Source organism: Ambystoma mexicanum, chromosome 13 (genome assembly GCF_040938575.1).
Source record: "Ambystoma mexicanum isolate Mex_15411 chromosome 13, UKY_AmexF1_1, whole genome shotgun sequence".
NCBI classification, from domain to species: Eukaryota; Metazoa; Chordata; class Amphibia; order Caudata; family Ambystomatidae; genus Ambystoma; species Ambystoma mexicanum.
Window position 1 is genome coordinate 847,453,301 of NC_090938.1, and position 15,958 is coordinate 847,469,258.

Consider the following 15,958-nt stretch of genomic DNA (forward strand, 5'->3'; position numbering starts at 1 on the left):
GGACATGCAGATTCTGTATTGCCTTGAAGATAGTTGGGGAGGAATCTGGCACGAAAACACAGCAAGCGGACCCCACTAACTTACATACCCCACCACGTTCAGCCAGGATGACATCTAATGACACCCCGTTCTGAAGTGCTACTAACCTTATTGCTTTCTGTCCTAGGATCATATTATAGAGTATGTTAGTGGGCCGGTTGATGGTCCTCTCCAGTACTCTCACTAGTCTCCTGATATCTTCAGAGTTCATTATTTGTCCCCAAAATGGCACAAAGGATTTAGCTATATCGCCCAGAACTTGTGCTGAAGTGTCACCATTCTCGTCCTGTCATGGACGAGCCTTTGAAATTTCTACAGTACTGACTATGAATACCCCGGTTAACAGAATCCCTAAATAACAAGTTCCCTGCCAATCCCTGGGTAACCACGGAAATGCTACATTACCGCAAACAAAGTAGACAGGTTTGCCTACACACAAAGGTCTCTCCTCACTAGTCAAATTCGCAACGTTGGCGCAACCTTTACAATCACCCATTGACTGAGTACCATTCCTTTGTATGCAGAAAGAAACAGAATCTGGGCTATGGTTGACAGTGTAAGAAGGAGGCGTGGCGTCCTTATTGCCTATAGGAGCCATTTTGAAAGAGATCAAAGATTGAAAAGGACGGGACAGTCTATCAGAAGGCCTAATAGAAGCAACATTAGGCTTACTCCTATTTGCAAAGAGCGAGCATCCCAAGGGAGTCAGAACATGTTTTTCAAACTGATTCAAATTAGTCCCATCGAAGTTCCCTGAGATGCTATCGTTCCATCGACCAAAGAATAGTGCTCTAAGAGAAGCATAGCATGCAGTTGTCAAAGGTATAGGATGAATATACCAACCTAGCCCCTTATCCCCGTGTTGCGGTAAATGTGAACAGACCCAACAATTAGATTTGTTAAAGATGGCATGTGTAGCATTCATGATGAGTAATAGTGTATTATTATGATATCTCTGTCTGTGCTGAGAGTCTCTAGGAGATAGAGTGTGCAGATGCACGAAAGGAGTAGAAACAGTAGGTACATTTTCAGTCGGCAACAAACTCTCAAGCGGATGTACTTCTTCTAGATACCAGAAACCTAATACAATGACTGTTATAAAACCAATTAATATTGTCACAAGACAGCAGTACATTTTCGGGGCCCAAACATTTAAATGTTCATTTCCGTAGCTGGTCACACAGTCTTTTCCTGTTTCCATACATGCGGGAGCGGTTGCAGGCATTGTATTCTTCAAACAAACGCACCAGTGTTATTAGCTGGCAACCTCCAGGCTGAGCGTCTTCTTAGTCCTTCCACAAACCCTAGCCAACAGAATCCCTTTACAAACAATTGATCGGGCCAAAAAGGCAAGCCCTTGATGACTTTTTCTTCTCTGAGCGCACAGCCGAACCGTGCAGTAGGTCTATTTCCTCGGACGCAGATCGTACCTTGTGATCCCTGGCACTGATTTATCCGTGAACAATGTGTCGTCACTTCCCACTGGAAGTGGTGAATGAGCGAAAGCAAGGTCAGAGGCACAATTGGGGATCGTTTCCGGGAACAAAATGGTTGGAGAGTGTGGAGATGAAATGGCTGTTTCCCCAGACCTCACAGGATCAGGGAGAGTTTCCGATGCACTCTTGATGCTAATTGCTGCTTCGGGATCGTTGGTTGCAGTACTGGTGAGGGGTTCTGCTTCTTCTGTATCGTATGGCACTGGGTGTGGAATCTTCTTGGTGTGTGTCGCATGAATCCAATTCTTCTGGCCTGCCACCTGCACCACAGTCTGTGTGACCAGCAGGACTTGGAAGGGGCCCCTCCAACGAGGTGCGAGGCAAGAAGATCGCTCAAAGGATTTTACAAGAATCCAGTCCCCAGGTCATATGCTGTGACCAGGGCCCTCATATCGTACAGGTAAAGCCTCTCGCACCTGGTGATAAATCAAATAAAAGTTTTTAGCCAACTGTCTACAGTAATCTGAAAGAAGTACATTTTCAACATTTCGCAAAGAACGACATTTCGGAATGTTCCAAATATTAGCTGGCCTCCCCATAACCACCTCAAAGGGCGAGAGCCCAGTCTTAGTTTGAGGGGTTGTTCACATTGATAACAACACGATCGGTAAGACTTCCCGCCATTTTAGTTTGGTGCCGGCACACGTTTTAGCGAGCTTGTTTTTGATGATGCCGTTGTGTCTTTCCACTAGTGCAGCACTCTGAGCGTGTCTAGCCGAATGGAACCGTTTATCGATCTGTAATCCCGCACATATCTTCAGAATTACAGCAGTGATAAAATGTGGACCATTGTCCGACCAGATGACTCTTGGCAGCCCGAATCTCAGGAAGTACTCCTTTAACATAGTCTTTGCAGTAGTTATAGCTGTAGCGTCTTTGACAGGTAAAGCCTCAACCCATTTGCTAAAACCACAGATGACGACTAACACATACTTTAGATTATTGCAACGTTCCATCTCAATAAAATCAAAATGGATGACCTCAAAGGGGACAGAAGGTGGACCAAAATTACCCCCATGAGTTGATGTGCCCTTTCCCACATTATGCTGCAAACAAATCATACATTCCTGGACAAAGCGTTCAGCTACTTTAGAGATTTTGTCATTTACTCATACTTTTTCCAACATTTTTGTGATTTTACCAGCACATATGTGAATGGGACCATGAGACATAACAACCATCATCATAATGTACACATCGGGAAACAGCCATTTTCCTTCAACTCTGTCCACCCAACACCCATCATCATCAAGTTTCCCCAAGCCTTCAGCCCATTTCTTAGACACTTCTAACATGGCATCGGCTTGGATATCCCTTACGGAATCAATACCCTCATCCATAGTACAGGCATTTGTGGCCTCCCTTGAAGTATACATGTCTGAAGAGAGATCAGTGGCAGTCTGTTTGGCTATCTGATCAGGAAAAGCGTTCCCTTTTCCTACATCATCTACAATCTTCTGATGCGCTGCGCATTTTATGATAGCTAGCTGAGTAGGGAGTGCAAGCGCTGAGAGTAGCCGTACTATCAGGGAACCATGCAGGATTTTTGTACAATGTGAAGTCAAGAACCCTCTTTCTGACCAAAGTCTCCCAAAGTTGTGAACCACCCCAAAGGCATACTGACTGTCAGTGTATATATTCACTGTAAGCCCTTCGGGTCAATGCAATAATCTCTGCGTCCTGCGCAGAGTTATGCGTGATTCTCTTGGTTTCCATGACCGTGCTCAATGTAGTGATTGTATAAGCAGCTGTGGATGTACCATCCAGAAGTTTGAAGCAGGAGCCATCGCAAAACAACTCCCCTTGTGGGTTGTCCAAAGGAGTATCTTTCAGATCAATTCTACCCTTGTCTCTTGTTCGGTAGTGTAAAGGCAGTCATGTGACTCTTCGTCACTGCAAGCAGTACCTTGCGGGAAAGGTAGGAGTTCAGCCGGATTAAGAACACAACACCTCTTAATTTGTATGTGTGGTGCAAACAAGATCAATTCATATCTTGTTAACCGTGCGGAAGTGAGGTGTTGCGTTTGAGTTCTGTTCAGTAGAACATCCACAGAGTGAGGTACCATTAGGTTTAAAGCATGGCCTAGGACCATTCCCTCACTCTGTTTTACAGACGCAGCAGCAGCAGCGACAGCGACAGCTCGCAAACATCTTGGCAAAGCGCATGCTACAGGATCAAGGGCGGAAGAAAAGTAGCCACACGGCCTATTCTTCCCTCCATGTTCCTGCGTTAATACAGCCAAAACAACACCATCACATTCATGCACAAACAACACAAAGGCCTTTTCATAATTTGGTGTGCCCAAAACCGGTGCCTAGCATAATGCAGTCTTGAGCAAATCAAATGCACGCTGGTGCTCCATGTTCCACGGCAATGGCAAAGAAATGCCCTTCTTCGTCAGAGCCAACATCGGCTTAATAACTAGTGAAAAGGTAGGGATCCACTGCCTACAATAAGAAGCCATTCCTATCAAGGCTCTAACTTCCTTCTGTGTATTAGGGACAAACATGCTAGAAATGAGTTTTATCCGTTCAGGCGTCAACCTTCTTCCCTCCTTTGACAGGAGATAGCCTAAATAGGTGACCTCCTGACAACAATATTGACATTTTTTAAGCAAAGCTTTATGTCCATGTTTAGCCAGGTGAATAAGTAACAACACAGTGCCCTCCTTACAAGTGCTCTCTGAGTCAGCAGCTAAAAACAAGTCATCAACATATTGAAGCAGTGTACAAGTAGAGGGCAACTCGAGGGTGTCGAGCTGCTCTTTCAAAGCCCTACTATAGATGCTAAGACTTTCTGTGTAACCTTGCGGTGCATGGGGAAGGTAAACGAGCGTCCCCGTAAGGTGAACGTGAACAGGTATCTACTGTCCTTATGTATAGGAATACTAAAGAAAGCGTTCTTTAGATCCACAAAACTAAAGTAAGTAGCTGAAGCCGGGATCATAGTTAATATCGTCGTCACATCAGGCACAATTGGAAATTGTGGAGCGACGATCTTATTGATGGCACGCAGATCAATTATGAAACGAAAAGGAATTGCATTATCGCCTTTTTTGTACACGGGCAAAATCGGGCTATTGCACAAACTACCTGTATTTTCCTCAATCATCCCTCGATGCACAAAATCGGAGACTATGCATTTCAAAGCTTGCTCACCATCAACCGAGATCTTATACTGTGGAATACGTTGCAGTTTTACTCCATGTTTCAAGACAATTTTAACAGGTTCAATCGAAAAACACTGACATCATTATCATCAATAGCCCATAAACACTCCGGAACATCACTAAATTCCGGCGGCAAAAGTCTAGGCAAGAATTGAGAAACAGAAAGTTGCTGTGGTGAAATCGTCAAACGCACTCCATCAGAAGAACAATGAATTACCGCATTTAATTCCTTCAACAGATTCAACCCCAACAAATTCTCTCCACAATTAGAAGTCAAAAGCAATGGACAATGGTCCATAAACGGACCCAAAGAAATAGGTACCGGCGAAGAAACCGGACAGACAACTGGTGTACCAGAGAACCCTACAGAAACGTTAGTTTGCCCTGACAGTGGAATGTTTGGAACCCGAGAATGATCAAAGGAACACTTCTGTGCCCCTGTATCTATCAAGAATAGATGTTTCCTATTTCCCACTATCATTTCAACGTAGGGACCTTTCTGATTAACGGGAATAGGCGTTGTTCCAAACCATGCTTCGGGCAATCCTAGCGAAACAGAATGTCGGCGAAAGGAAGTTCTTCAGAGAGGTAAGCGGCAGAAGGATGCTCAAAAATGTTTCTAGTATCCACACCTGATGCCTGATTGTCCTGTGAAAAAGGTTGCTGTGAATCCTGTGAAAACTGACCTCTACCAGGGCCCCCTAGACCCGGGCGACTTTTGGATCGTCTACCCATATTCCCAAATGTGTTATATGACCTCTGACGGAGGATCGGGCATTGTGCATGCCAATGACCATCTTGTCTACAATAAGCACACTGGTTAATGTTTACAGGTCCCAAGGGCGCCTTACCCTGCGGAACATAGTAACCTCTAAATTGAGAATTACCCCCTCTAGGGCCTCTAACAATTTGCTGTAATAGTACTTTTGTCTTCAAATCACCTTTCCTCTTTTCAACTCTTTCCTTTTCATGATTGACATGATTCTCGTAGTACTGAGCCATGTGCAGTACTTCTGATTGAGATTTCGCTTGCCAAGTGCTCTCGGAGGACATAATTTGCGACTGGATGTCAGGCAGCAATCCACGCACAAATGTGTCTATGAATAATCTTTTCCCAGACTCTGTGCCTAAGTCTTGTCCACTGAAATCTGAAAATACCTGTTCGAACCCATTAAAGAACTCGGTAGCACCCTCAGACTTCCCTTGGACACAGGCAGTAAGCTTGTCACAAATAATTCTCTTTTCGGGAATTATAGTTTTCAGTTTCGCAACTATTCTGTCAGGTAAAGTTAGTATCATCTGAGGCGGTCTTTCGCCAGCTGGCCTTTCTCCATCGAGTCTAACTGTTAGTCCATGTATCTCCTAGCCCTGGTACATCGTCTATAGTTCTAACCTGTTTCCACAAATCTACAGGCAGGAGTACAGGAAATTACAGGTCAATATCACTTAGAGTGAATACTGATGATTGCAAAACAGACTCTATTTATTTGTAGAACCCTGTCGGATTCTTCCTAATTTCGGGAATAGATTGTCTAATGGTGTTCACTTCCTGTCTCAAGAACGGGACATGAACAAACTCTGACACATAATGTGCAGGGATTTCCTGAGCTGCTGTACCCACTGCAACATTAGCGTGAATCTCAACTTTTGGGACAAATGTCGGAGGAACCTCTCTCATAGGCAACTGAGAAGATGGCAACTCCAAACGCTTACTAAGCAACAGAGCCAAATCGAGCGCTAAAACAGCCAAAGAAGTGTCAAACGAAAAAGCTCTATTGTAAATACCCAATAACTCTGCGGGACAACAAATCTTTCTTTTTACACACTCATCCTGTAGGTATTCTACCATTACCTGTGTCACTTTCCTCTGCATTTCTGGCGTATACTGACTATACGTGTCATATACTTCAACGGGAGTTACCGTCATGTCTGAGATCCACCTAATTGCGTCTTTCGTGCAAATCCGTGTTTCCTCATTTATCGATTTACGACAAGGAAGGAAACGTTCTGTACAAACATGACGTCCAAACTATCTCCATTTTCATCTTCATTCCGTAACCTTTCCAACTCCTTTCTATACTCAAGTACCCTCTCGACATGCTCTTGTACTTTCTCCGCAGTGTCCCTAGAGAACGCTAAAGTGTTCAGATCCCTCAACCCTTGTGGGAGATCTGTATCGTTTAACCTGTCCCACATTACACACAAGTGAATCCCTAATCCTTCAATAAAAACGTTTTTCTCAGGAAAATTGTCCATATTAGAGAGTGTGGCAAAAAAATTAGCTTGATCACCCTTCTCCATGCAATGCCTAGCCCATGCAGTTAACTCACGTTTCTTTTCTGGAGATACAGTATTACGAGTGACAACCCTCGATCCCGCTCCCCGATCTACTACGAGCGGTGTAGAACCACTTGGAAGAGGGAGAGTAGGCACATTTTGAACATCTGGGAACGGAGGTGCTATTACGGGTACAGCAGGCAAAGGTGGAGGAGCAGGTGGAGGAGCAGCGACTGGAGGAAGAGGAGCAGCAGGAGGAACGATATGAGCACCAGGATGAGCAGGCGGAGGAATAACAGAAGGAAGAGGCAAACCAGCAGGATGAGGAACATATGGAGGTGGTGCAGTCGCACCAGGCCTTCGTTCATTTAACAATTTATCAATAAATTCGTCCGAAACATGAAAGTCTTTAGAAGGATAGATTTTCTGGGTACCAAGTGAGAAAGCCCTATCCATATTCCTAGCTGATTCAGACTGTTTATCTTGGTCATATAACAACGCCTTTTCGGCGTTCGTCTTATGGCGGCGCGCATGTTTTTCTCTACTTTTAAGCTGCTGTAAAGCTTCTTTCTTCCAATTCTGTAATACATCAAATGCTGCAGGTCTAGCCTTTTTCTTCAATATTATGGATTCTAAGTACTCAATACAAGGGATTTCAAAACTACCATTGATTGGCCACTGAAGTTCGGAAGCATGTCTAGTTTGTCTTTGCCAAATATCATTAAACACTCTACTACCTTACAGTACTTAGTACACGTCGGCGACCCCTCCATTGGTGCTGGTCAGCCAAATTCCAAAGATTGTCTGTCACTGCGGAATAACGCCCTGAAGCAGGCACACAATTTCCCAGGCATATCAGATTACTGGTGGTACCTGGTCAATAATTGTACTTGCAAGTACAATAACCCAAAACAAATTATCAGGATACTTAAGAATCGGGTCACGACTCACCTGATCAATCCTAAGGAGATCCGATCGGATTTCAAAATGTTCTAACAAACATAGGACCCTCGTGTTTGGTGATTTTGGCAAATCTGCCCGCTTCGATATGTGGACCCTCGTCAAGATGCGGACTCGGACCGCATGCTCACCGTCCAGGGATCGGGCCGTGTAGCGCTGCTGAGGTGTTGCTCCTCATTCAGGAAAGAGGACCCCTTTACACCGTCCGATCCCGGTCCGATAGCCTTGTCAACCTTCAACGAGCTGGCATCAATCTTGAGGGTCCCTATTCGGGCGCCATCTGTGAAAGCAAAAAGAGAATATCGAGGATGAGTACCCCAAAAGGAAATATACCCACATGGGCTTACAAAGATACACAGATCTTTATTCTACAACTGAACTGTTTTCAAAGGACAAAGAAACAGATAGCTAGCTATCAGGCCCTCAGTACAACACAGCAAATACCAGCCCTGTTCCGTGTGTGAAGTGAGTGGGACTGTACATCAGAATGTTCGTGCCTTATATACGGTTCTCTACATGATGTCCAGCCCATTTGCAGGTTAACCATTTCTCGGGCTAGGGGTTCATGCTGAGTTTGTTCCTAATTTATGCATCTATACATTTATGGATTATCCTTAATACATAATCCAATAGGTTACAATAGCAACAGCGTGTCTTCGGATTCTACATTAAGCCTTCGTACATATTCTTATACAATGTAGGCAAACAAGAGTGGACGTTTAGCATTCAAAAAGTATTGTACTTAATATATATTCATGGATTAGTATCATTGGCACAAGTAATCCTCTATCCACAGGTCAATGAAGGACAAGGTCTCAGTACACGACCCTAACATTTTGCCTGCGGGCAGTTTAAGCATTAACTCGTGTACAGAGGTCAAGACGGCCATGTTACAAGCAGAACAACACTGTCCACCATCTTAGAACACAGGGTGACTTTGGAGTGAGAATCAAAATGGCGGATTAATCCTAAAATGGCGGTTTAATCGATCTAAAAGTCAGAACCTTGCAACGCAGATTTCTCCGCAGAGCGACTGGGCTAAGGCCAATATATACAATAAAGGAGGCATGATATGATTTCCCATTCGACAGGATGAAAATATGCAACTGGCTAAATGCCTGTAAATAGGCTTGGAATGCAAGAAGCTAAGGAAACGGTACTGCTTGCAATGCTTAAGTAGGAGGATATGATGCAGCAAGCGCCAACTATATATCTACCTCAAGAAGCACATTATACAAGTGCGACTCCATTTTATGAAAGCAGATTTAAGCCCTGGATGGTGGAGGACAAACAGGCCAGGATTCAGATACTAGCTCAAAGCCAGACGAAAGAGCAGAATCGAAACTCAGTAAGAAGCAGCGCATGCCTAGGAATTCGAGGTCAACTCCAGGAAGGGAGGAGAGCGGCAACTCCGAAGAAACAAAACTTAAGAGAATAGCAGCCAGCCACTGAAGGTCGAGATAAGAGGCCCAGGCAGGTGGCAAGGCTAAAGGAAGAATCGAATACACAAATAGAGGGAAAAGGAAGCTGATTGACAGCGAACTAACACGTGACCAGCCAAGCGCGAAGAGGTACCAACGTCTGATGTCACCCAGAACCCGAGGATGCCATAACTTTTCCTGATAAGAAGCTACAGTTTTGAGGCCATCCACAGCCAACTAATTGACACATAGCACTAAGGTACTGATTGATGGAAGGGAGGCAGGGTGAATCTTGGGGCACACCGCATCTGGGTGTCCATTCTGCATGCTGCTAATTAAAGTGGAGATTTATGTCTAGGGGTGTAACCTAGCCAATCACAATGGACCAAATAATCTAGGGTCCTATAGCTATTAGAACCAATGAGACGTCGTACTTGTAGTGACGTCTATCATGAGTGATGTAGAGGGATGGGCGTAGATGCCTACCTGATAAGAGTTATCCAATCCTCACGCTCTGTTACCATATACAGATATAGCACCTATACTTAAGTTACCTTTCCCGACCAATAGAATTGCATGACAAACTGAGTTTTACACGTCAATGATGACGAATTTTGCCTATAAGAATTGGTGTTGGAGTAAGAGAATCCTGCACCCCATCCTCCTCAAGGTGCAGCTATCCCGTTTTAAGGTGCTTGAGGGTGAGCTCTGACCTATGGGCCCGTCAGAGGACGCTCCGCCCTCCTGCACACACTCTCCACAGCTGCTCGAGCACCACCTTTGCTTCCTGTGTGCGCCCAGCCAGCGACTCCAAAACACTCTTCCATGACCCTTGCTGCAGTGCCGCTCTGAGGATGCAGAAGCACTCGTTGTTTGAGCCGCCACCTCCAGTTCTTCAAGTGGTAGGGCATTCGGGGTGACCGCTTCAACCACCAGTTGTATGTGATCACTGGCCTCTTCCGCACAGCCGTCAGCTTCTCCGTCCTGGCGACTCCCTGAATGGCGAGAGAGGTAGTCGGCTGCATTGTTGGCACCAAGCCGATACACCAACGAGACCCCATATTCCAGCAGGGCCAGCATCCACCTTTCAATCCTCGCTGGTGGTTTTGAAGACGAGCTGGCCAGGATCGGCAGTAGGGGCTTGTGGTCCGTCACCAAGGTCACCGGCCTTCCCAGGATGTACAGCCGAAAATGCCAGCACCCGCAGAGGACGGCCAGCGCTTCTCGCTCTATCTGAAAATACTGCTGCTCCGTCTCAGACGGGGCCGTAGGCCACGGGTGGATGCAGGAGTCTTGCCACACTTGCATTAGTACTGCTCCCAGGCCAAACGGGCTGGCGTCCACAACGATTTCAGACTGCAGGGCCTGGTCGAAAAAGGCCATTGTGTCTTCCTCTGTGAGGGTACTTTTAATGTCCTCGAAAGCCGCCTGTTCCATCGGTCCCCACTGCCTCACAGTCTCTTTTTTGGTGAGGGTCTGTAGCGGCTCGGACCTGGATGCCAGATTTTTGATAAACCGGCAACAGTTGGTGACCATTCCCAGGAAGCTTCTCACTTTGGACACATTTTCTGGGGGTTTCGCTTCCTTGATGTCCTTTACTTTCCTGGAGTCTGGAGACACTCCTCCCTCGTTGAACATGAACCCAAAGAACTCTATGTTCGTCCTCAGGAACTCACATTTTTCACGGTGGAGTGTCAGGCCCAATGATTGAAGTCTCTCAAAAGTTTTCGGCAGTCTCTGCAGGTGGTCCACTTCTGACTTGGCGAACACCAATATATTGTCACTGATGTTCAGCACACCCTCTAGGTCCGCCAGAGCCCCTCTAATAATGTTTTCAAATACCTCAGCTACAGAGGAAACCCCGAAGCTGAGTCGCTTGTACCGGTATAGACCCCGGTGGGTCGTGAAAGTCGTGATATACCTCGACTCTGGATGCAGGAGGGCTTGGTGGTATCCAGCCCCGAGATCGAGCTTCGAAAAGAAGCGAGCTCCCTGCAGCTCTGCAATGATGTCGTCAATAGTTGGTGTGAGATGGCGTTCCCTCCTGATCGCCTTGTTGGGAAGCCTCATGTCCATGCAAATTCTTACCGAATCGGGTTGCTTGGGTATCTTGGCAGCTACAATTGGGGACACCCAGGGAGTAGGACCTTCCACCTCCTCGATGATGTCAAGATTTACCAAGTTATCCAGCTCTTTGTCCACCAACTCCCTCAGATGGAAAGGCACCCTGCAGTGTTTGAGGGCAATTGGCTGCACCGACTCATCGATGTGCAGTCTCACTGGATCCCCAGCCATGTGACCAATCCCTTGGAACAGGCCTGCATATTTCTCCAGCAGCGTTTGTATACCCTCCACATATACAGAGTATGCGAAGCTCACCAGTCCGAGGGCTTCGGCCGCCGCACAGCTCAATAAGGTGTTGGTAATGACGGGCGTTACATAAAAACGTGCTTTGATCTTCGAGCTACCATGCCCCATCCGAGCCGCAAATGCACCATCCAGGGGAATAGGATATGAGCCCCCAAATGTGAAAATGCGAGCTTTCAGGGTTGATAGCCTGGGGGGTCAGGGCATGGCATAATAATGCTGACGGGCCATGACGTTGACTGATGCCCCTGTGTCCACCAGCACCGATACAGGAGAGTCATTGACTGCCACGATGCACCTCGGCTGTCTTCGGCCCTTGGACTGGAGGGCATCAATACTTGACACAAAGAAGATGTTTTCCTCTTCCCCCTACTCCTCGTCAGGTTGGGTACCTTCCTCCCCTTGTTCTACCTGGGCAACATTGGGAGGACGGGACTGTCTGAAGAACCCGGATCACACAGGGCCTCTCGGGACCAATACCGGCAGGGACTCTCTGCACACCCTTGCAAAATGGTCCATCAGGCCACACCGTCCGCACGGCCTCCCTGCAGCTGGGCACTCACCAGGGTGGGGCAGGTCGTACCAGCAGTTCTGGCATGCCTCTCCCGGCTTACTGCCCCTGTCATGTAAATTGCCAGCCGGTCTCCAGGCACCCCTGCTGCCACGACCCACAGCACAGATCTCTTCTGACTTGACCACGCGGGACCCCGCTTCCATCCTTGATGCACGTCGCTCGGAAATCTCCTGGCAGCGGCCCAGCTCCAAAATGCGAGGAAGGGTAATCCCGGGTACTATCAGCACCTGTCTCCTCAACTTGCCTCAGGAGCACCCTTGGATGAGCTGATTTCTGACCATGTCATCAGTGTTGTCCCATGCACATGCCACTGAGAGTCTCCTAAGACGACCATGAAATGTGTCGAGAGTCTCATCTTCTTTCTGTTTAGTGGATATCATGATGAACGTCTCGTAGTCCGCATTAGCCAGTGGAAGGAAGTAGTTGTGCAGGGCTGTCTTTGCTGCGGCATAGGTGGTGTCTGCAGGCTGTAGGGAGTCAAAAATCTCATGTACAGCTGGTTCTGCAGCATACAGTAATGTGACCAGCTTGCTGTAATCACTGGTTTCCATTGTTGCCCGAAAGTACATGTCAAGGCGATCAATCCATCGTCTCCACCTAGGCCCCAGACTGGATGGCGGGCCAGACCCATCAAACTCGGGTATGGGTGGGAGAGCCGCCAGGGCCCTCATCTGGGCCATGGCTGGAGGTGGGGGTACTCCTTGCTGTTGTGGGAAGCCTGCGCCCCATCCTGGTTTGCTTGATCACTCATGGGTCAGAGCGCACGAGCACCCCTTCAGTATTACATAGGGGCCGCAACTCACCCAGCTTGATTCTTCTCCTCACAGCCACCTTGATCTTCCATCTTCCACACCAGGATCACAGCCCTACAGGCCTCCTTGATCTTCAATACTCCCCACCAGTCCTGCACCAGTGCACACAGCACTCACCAGCCTCCAGCAGCAGCAGTGGTCCAGTGGCCAGTCACCAGATTGTCGAGCATTGAGGAGTGTCCAACAATTGAGCCAGTGAGGCCTAGGGTAGAAGTTCCAGAACAGCCAGTCTCCCCCAGTGCCTCACCTTCACTCAGTGATTTATACCTCAAAAATCACAATAAATTGAAAATCCAAGGTATGTCCATATAGGGATAGCGGTCCGCTATCCATGTCTCCAAAAATTGTGCCTGGATGGCACTCACAGGCCTCTCCGGAGCCCTGTGGAGCGTCCGTGTATGAGGGACAAAATGGCCATCGGCGCGTGGGCTGCCCCTCCCCAAGCGTGGAACGAGAGAAATCCTTCCCTCGTTCGATTGAAAAATTATTCAAAAGAATCACCGCCGGGTCCTGGCATGTCTCTGGCCTCGTCGCCACTGTTGTGGGGAAATCCCTGGCTCCCACTGCGTTGTTCCGTGAGCCCTGGGCCCTCGCTGTACCAGAGACTCACACAGAGGCATGCGTCAGGCTAGGGCTCTCCGGTCGCACTGACGCGGCCAGGAAGGCCCATTTTATTTATAGGGTACACGGCGGAGTGCAACGTCACTCCGCCGCGTGCTAGTCCCTTAAAGGGGCAGCACCACACCGGTCATGTGACCAATCAGGAACTGCCACAGTATAAAGAAACAGCGGCCGCTCCACACAGCGCTTCTCAGCTGTTTTCTTACTGGCGAGCGGCATTATTGAACATCAGATTTGTCGCTTTCTTGGATTTTGACCCGTTTTCTGCTTCTGGACCTGCCTGTGCTCAACCCTTGGCTACTACGCCCTGGCCTGCCTGACCTCTTGGTTTTCTTGGACTTGGCTCTATTGTAAATTTTCCTTCCGCCTAACTGCCTTTTGGTGCCATTTTCTTCTTTCCAAGACACACCCGTCTCAAACCGGTTGCTTGGAACCTCTCTGCATCTAGCCCTGGATTACGGTGGCCCAACAGTAAGGACTTGTGGGGTATTTTTGTTGCTCACCCATTCAGGTACATCACCTGCTACCACCCTGCGGCTGCTGGTTATCCATTCCCCACCATTTACATCTCCTAGGGGAGGGAACACCCGGGGATCCCATCCCCTTCAGTCCAGCATCCCCAGTTGGTCTTCTGGTAGGTGCCCCTTTTTCTGTATATGCTTTTCTGTCTGTAGGGGGTTTCATGCTTTTGATTTACTGTTTCCTCTGCAGCTGCCTGGGTTCCAGTGCTCTTGTTTCCAGCCACCTGTGGCCCCAATAACTGGCCAGTGAGTGATTTGGCTCCCCTCTGACCGGTGTTTGGGGATGGAGGTATTCATAGTCTTTGCGGAGCTGTATTCTTCACAACCATGCACAAACTTCCCCACACCCAAACACTGTCCCCCACACATAAAGTGTTAGGCAGAATCCTGTGCAGTTCCCTTGGGGAACACTGCAAAAAGATGAAGACTACAGGAGTAAGCAGTAAACCCAATTGGTAGCAGTCTGTACCACCCAGATTTACCTGGTAGCTGTGGCTGAGCAGTCAGACTTCTCTCAAGATGAGTTAAGCAGTATACAGAGCATACACCATAGGGCAGGTAAACACAGTAGAGCAAGCAAACACTGACCAGAGCTTTGGTATCAAAAGTATATAATTATTTATTTAACACACACTTTAAGAAATACACTAGCACTAAATAGTAAAGCAAGTTCAAACACAATCAACACAAGTATACACACCTCCCTTGATAATTATTAAACAAGTCTAAGTCAAAACACCACTATTTGTCAGAGCAGATGTGAGCGTGTAACTTAGATGGCACTCTAATAATTAAATTATAAAGGGAGAGAAAAAGGCAGGTCACAAAAAGAACACAGTACCCAACACTTTTATGAGACCACAGTAAGTTGGTGAAGGCAGAGTCTACTGTAGAGCCAAAGTTCATAGACCAGGCCCACTGTAAAGAGATCAAGGCGGAATGTGCCCAAGATCACAGAGTGTCCAATGCACTAAAGTCTTTGCAGAAATGTTCAAAAAGAAGATAGAGTTAGAAGGTCTGGGGCCAACCTAGTTGGAAAGCCAAGGATTTAAGGGTCACCTTTAGCAATCCGTAGAAAGGGAGGCCAGGCGGAACACAGTACCTTGAAAAGTGAGGAAGCTCCAGCAGTGGCAGTTGTTCCTTGGCAGCGGGTGCAAGTCGTGGTTTTCGACCAGGGGAAGAGAAGATCTCGTCGAGGAAGAAAACTGGAAGTCGTTGCACTGCACAGGGATAAAACCAGCCGCGGAGTTCTCTGTTAAAAGTTGCGTTCCTTTTATTCGCGATCACAGTGGTGAAGCTTGGCTATCCGGCCACCGGGGTGCTTGGCACGGGCGATTTGACCAAGAGACATCCTGGAAGGCGAAAGGCGAACTGGTTGATCCCACCAGTTCAAAGGAAGAAGACTCTTCCAGCAGAAGATCTCCTCTTGTCGTCGGGAAAGTGGTGAGTTTGTTGCAGCAGGGCTCCACCGGTGGTGTCGTCATTGCAGATGGCTCAGCTTCTCCCCTCTTTGGATTCTTTAGGTCCTGTGGTGACTTCTGAAGTTCCAGTCCCCAAAGCCCTGCTCTTATGTAGAAAAAACCCCATTCAACAGCCTGGCTGTCACTCATACATGCAAAGTGGTGAGCCGAGCGGCTCACCACTGGGCCAATCAGAATAGAGTGCGACTTGAGTTGCCGAGGCAATGCAGTCCAGGGTGC

The 15,958-nt window shown here is 47.5% G+C and overlaps 1 protein-coding gene across 2 annotated transcripts in view; it reads right to left on the reverse strand.

Annotated features, from left to right (window-relative positions):
• LOC138522107 (major histocompatibility complex class I-related gene protein-like) overlaps positions 1–15,958 on the reverse strand; it is a 458,357-nt gene that overhangs the window by 11,519 nt on the left and 430,880 nt on the right. The window contains exon 6 of one of the 2 annotated variants that reach the window (XM_069635374.1): positions 1,854–1,951. The exons of the other annotated variant lie outside the window; for it this stretch is intronic. Within the exon in view, the coding sequence (XP_069491475.1) occupies positions 1,923–1,951 (29 nt within the window). The 3' untranslated portion in view covers positions 1,854–1,922. Of the gene's footprint in view, positions 1–1,853; positions 1,952–15,958 lie in introns of those variants that run through there. 2 annotated transcript variants of the gene reach the window in all.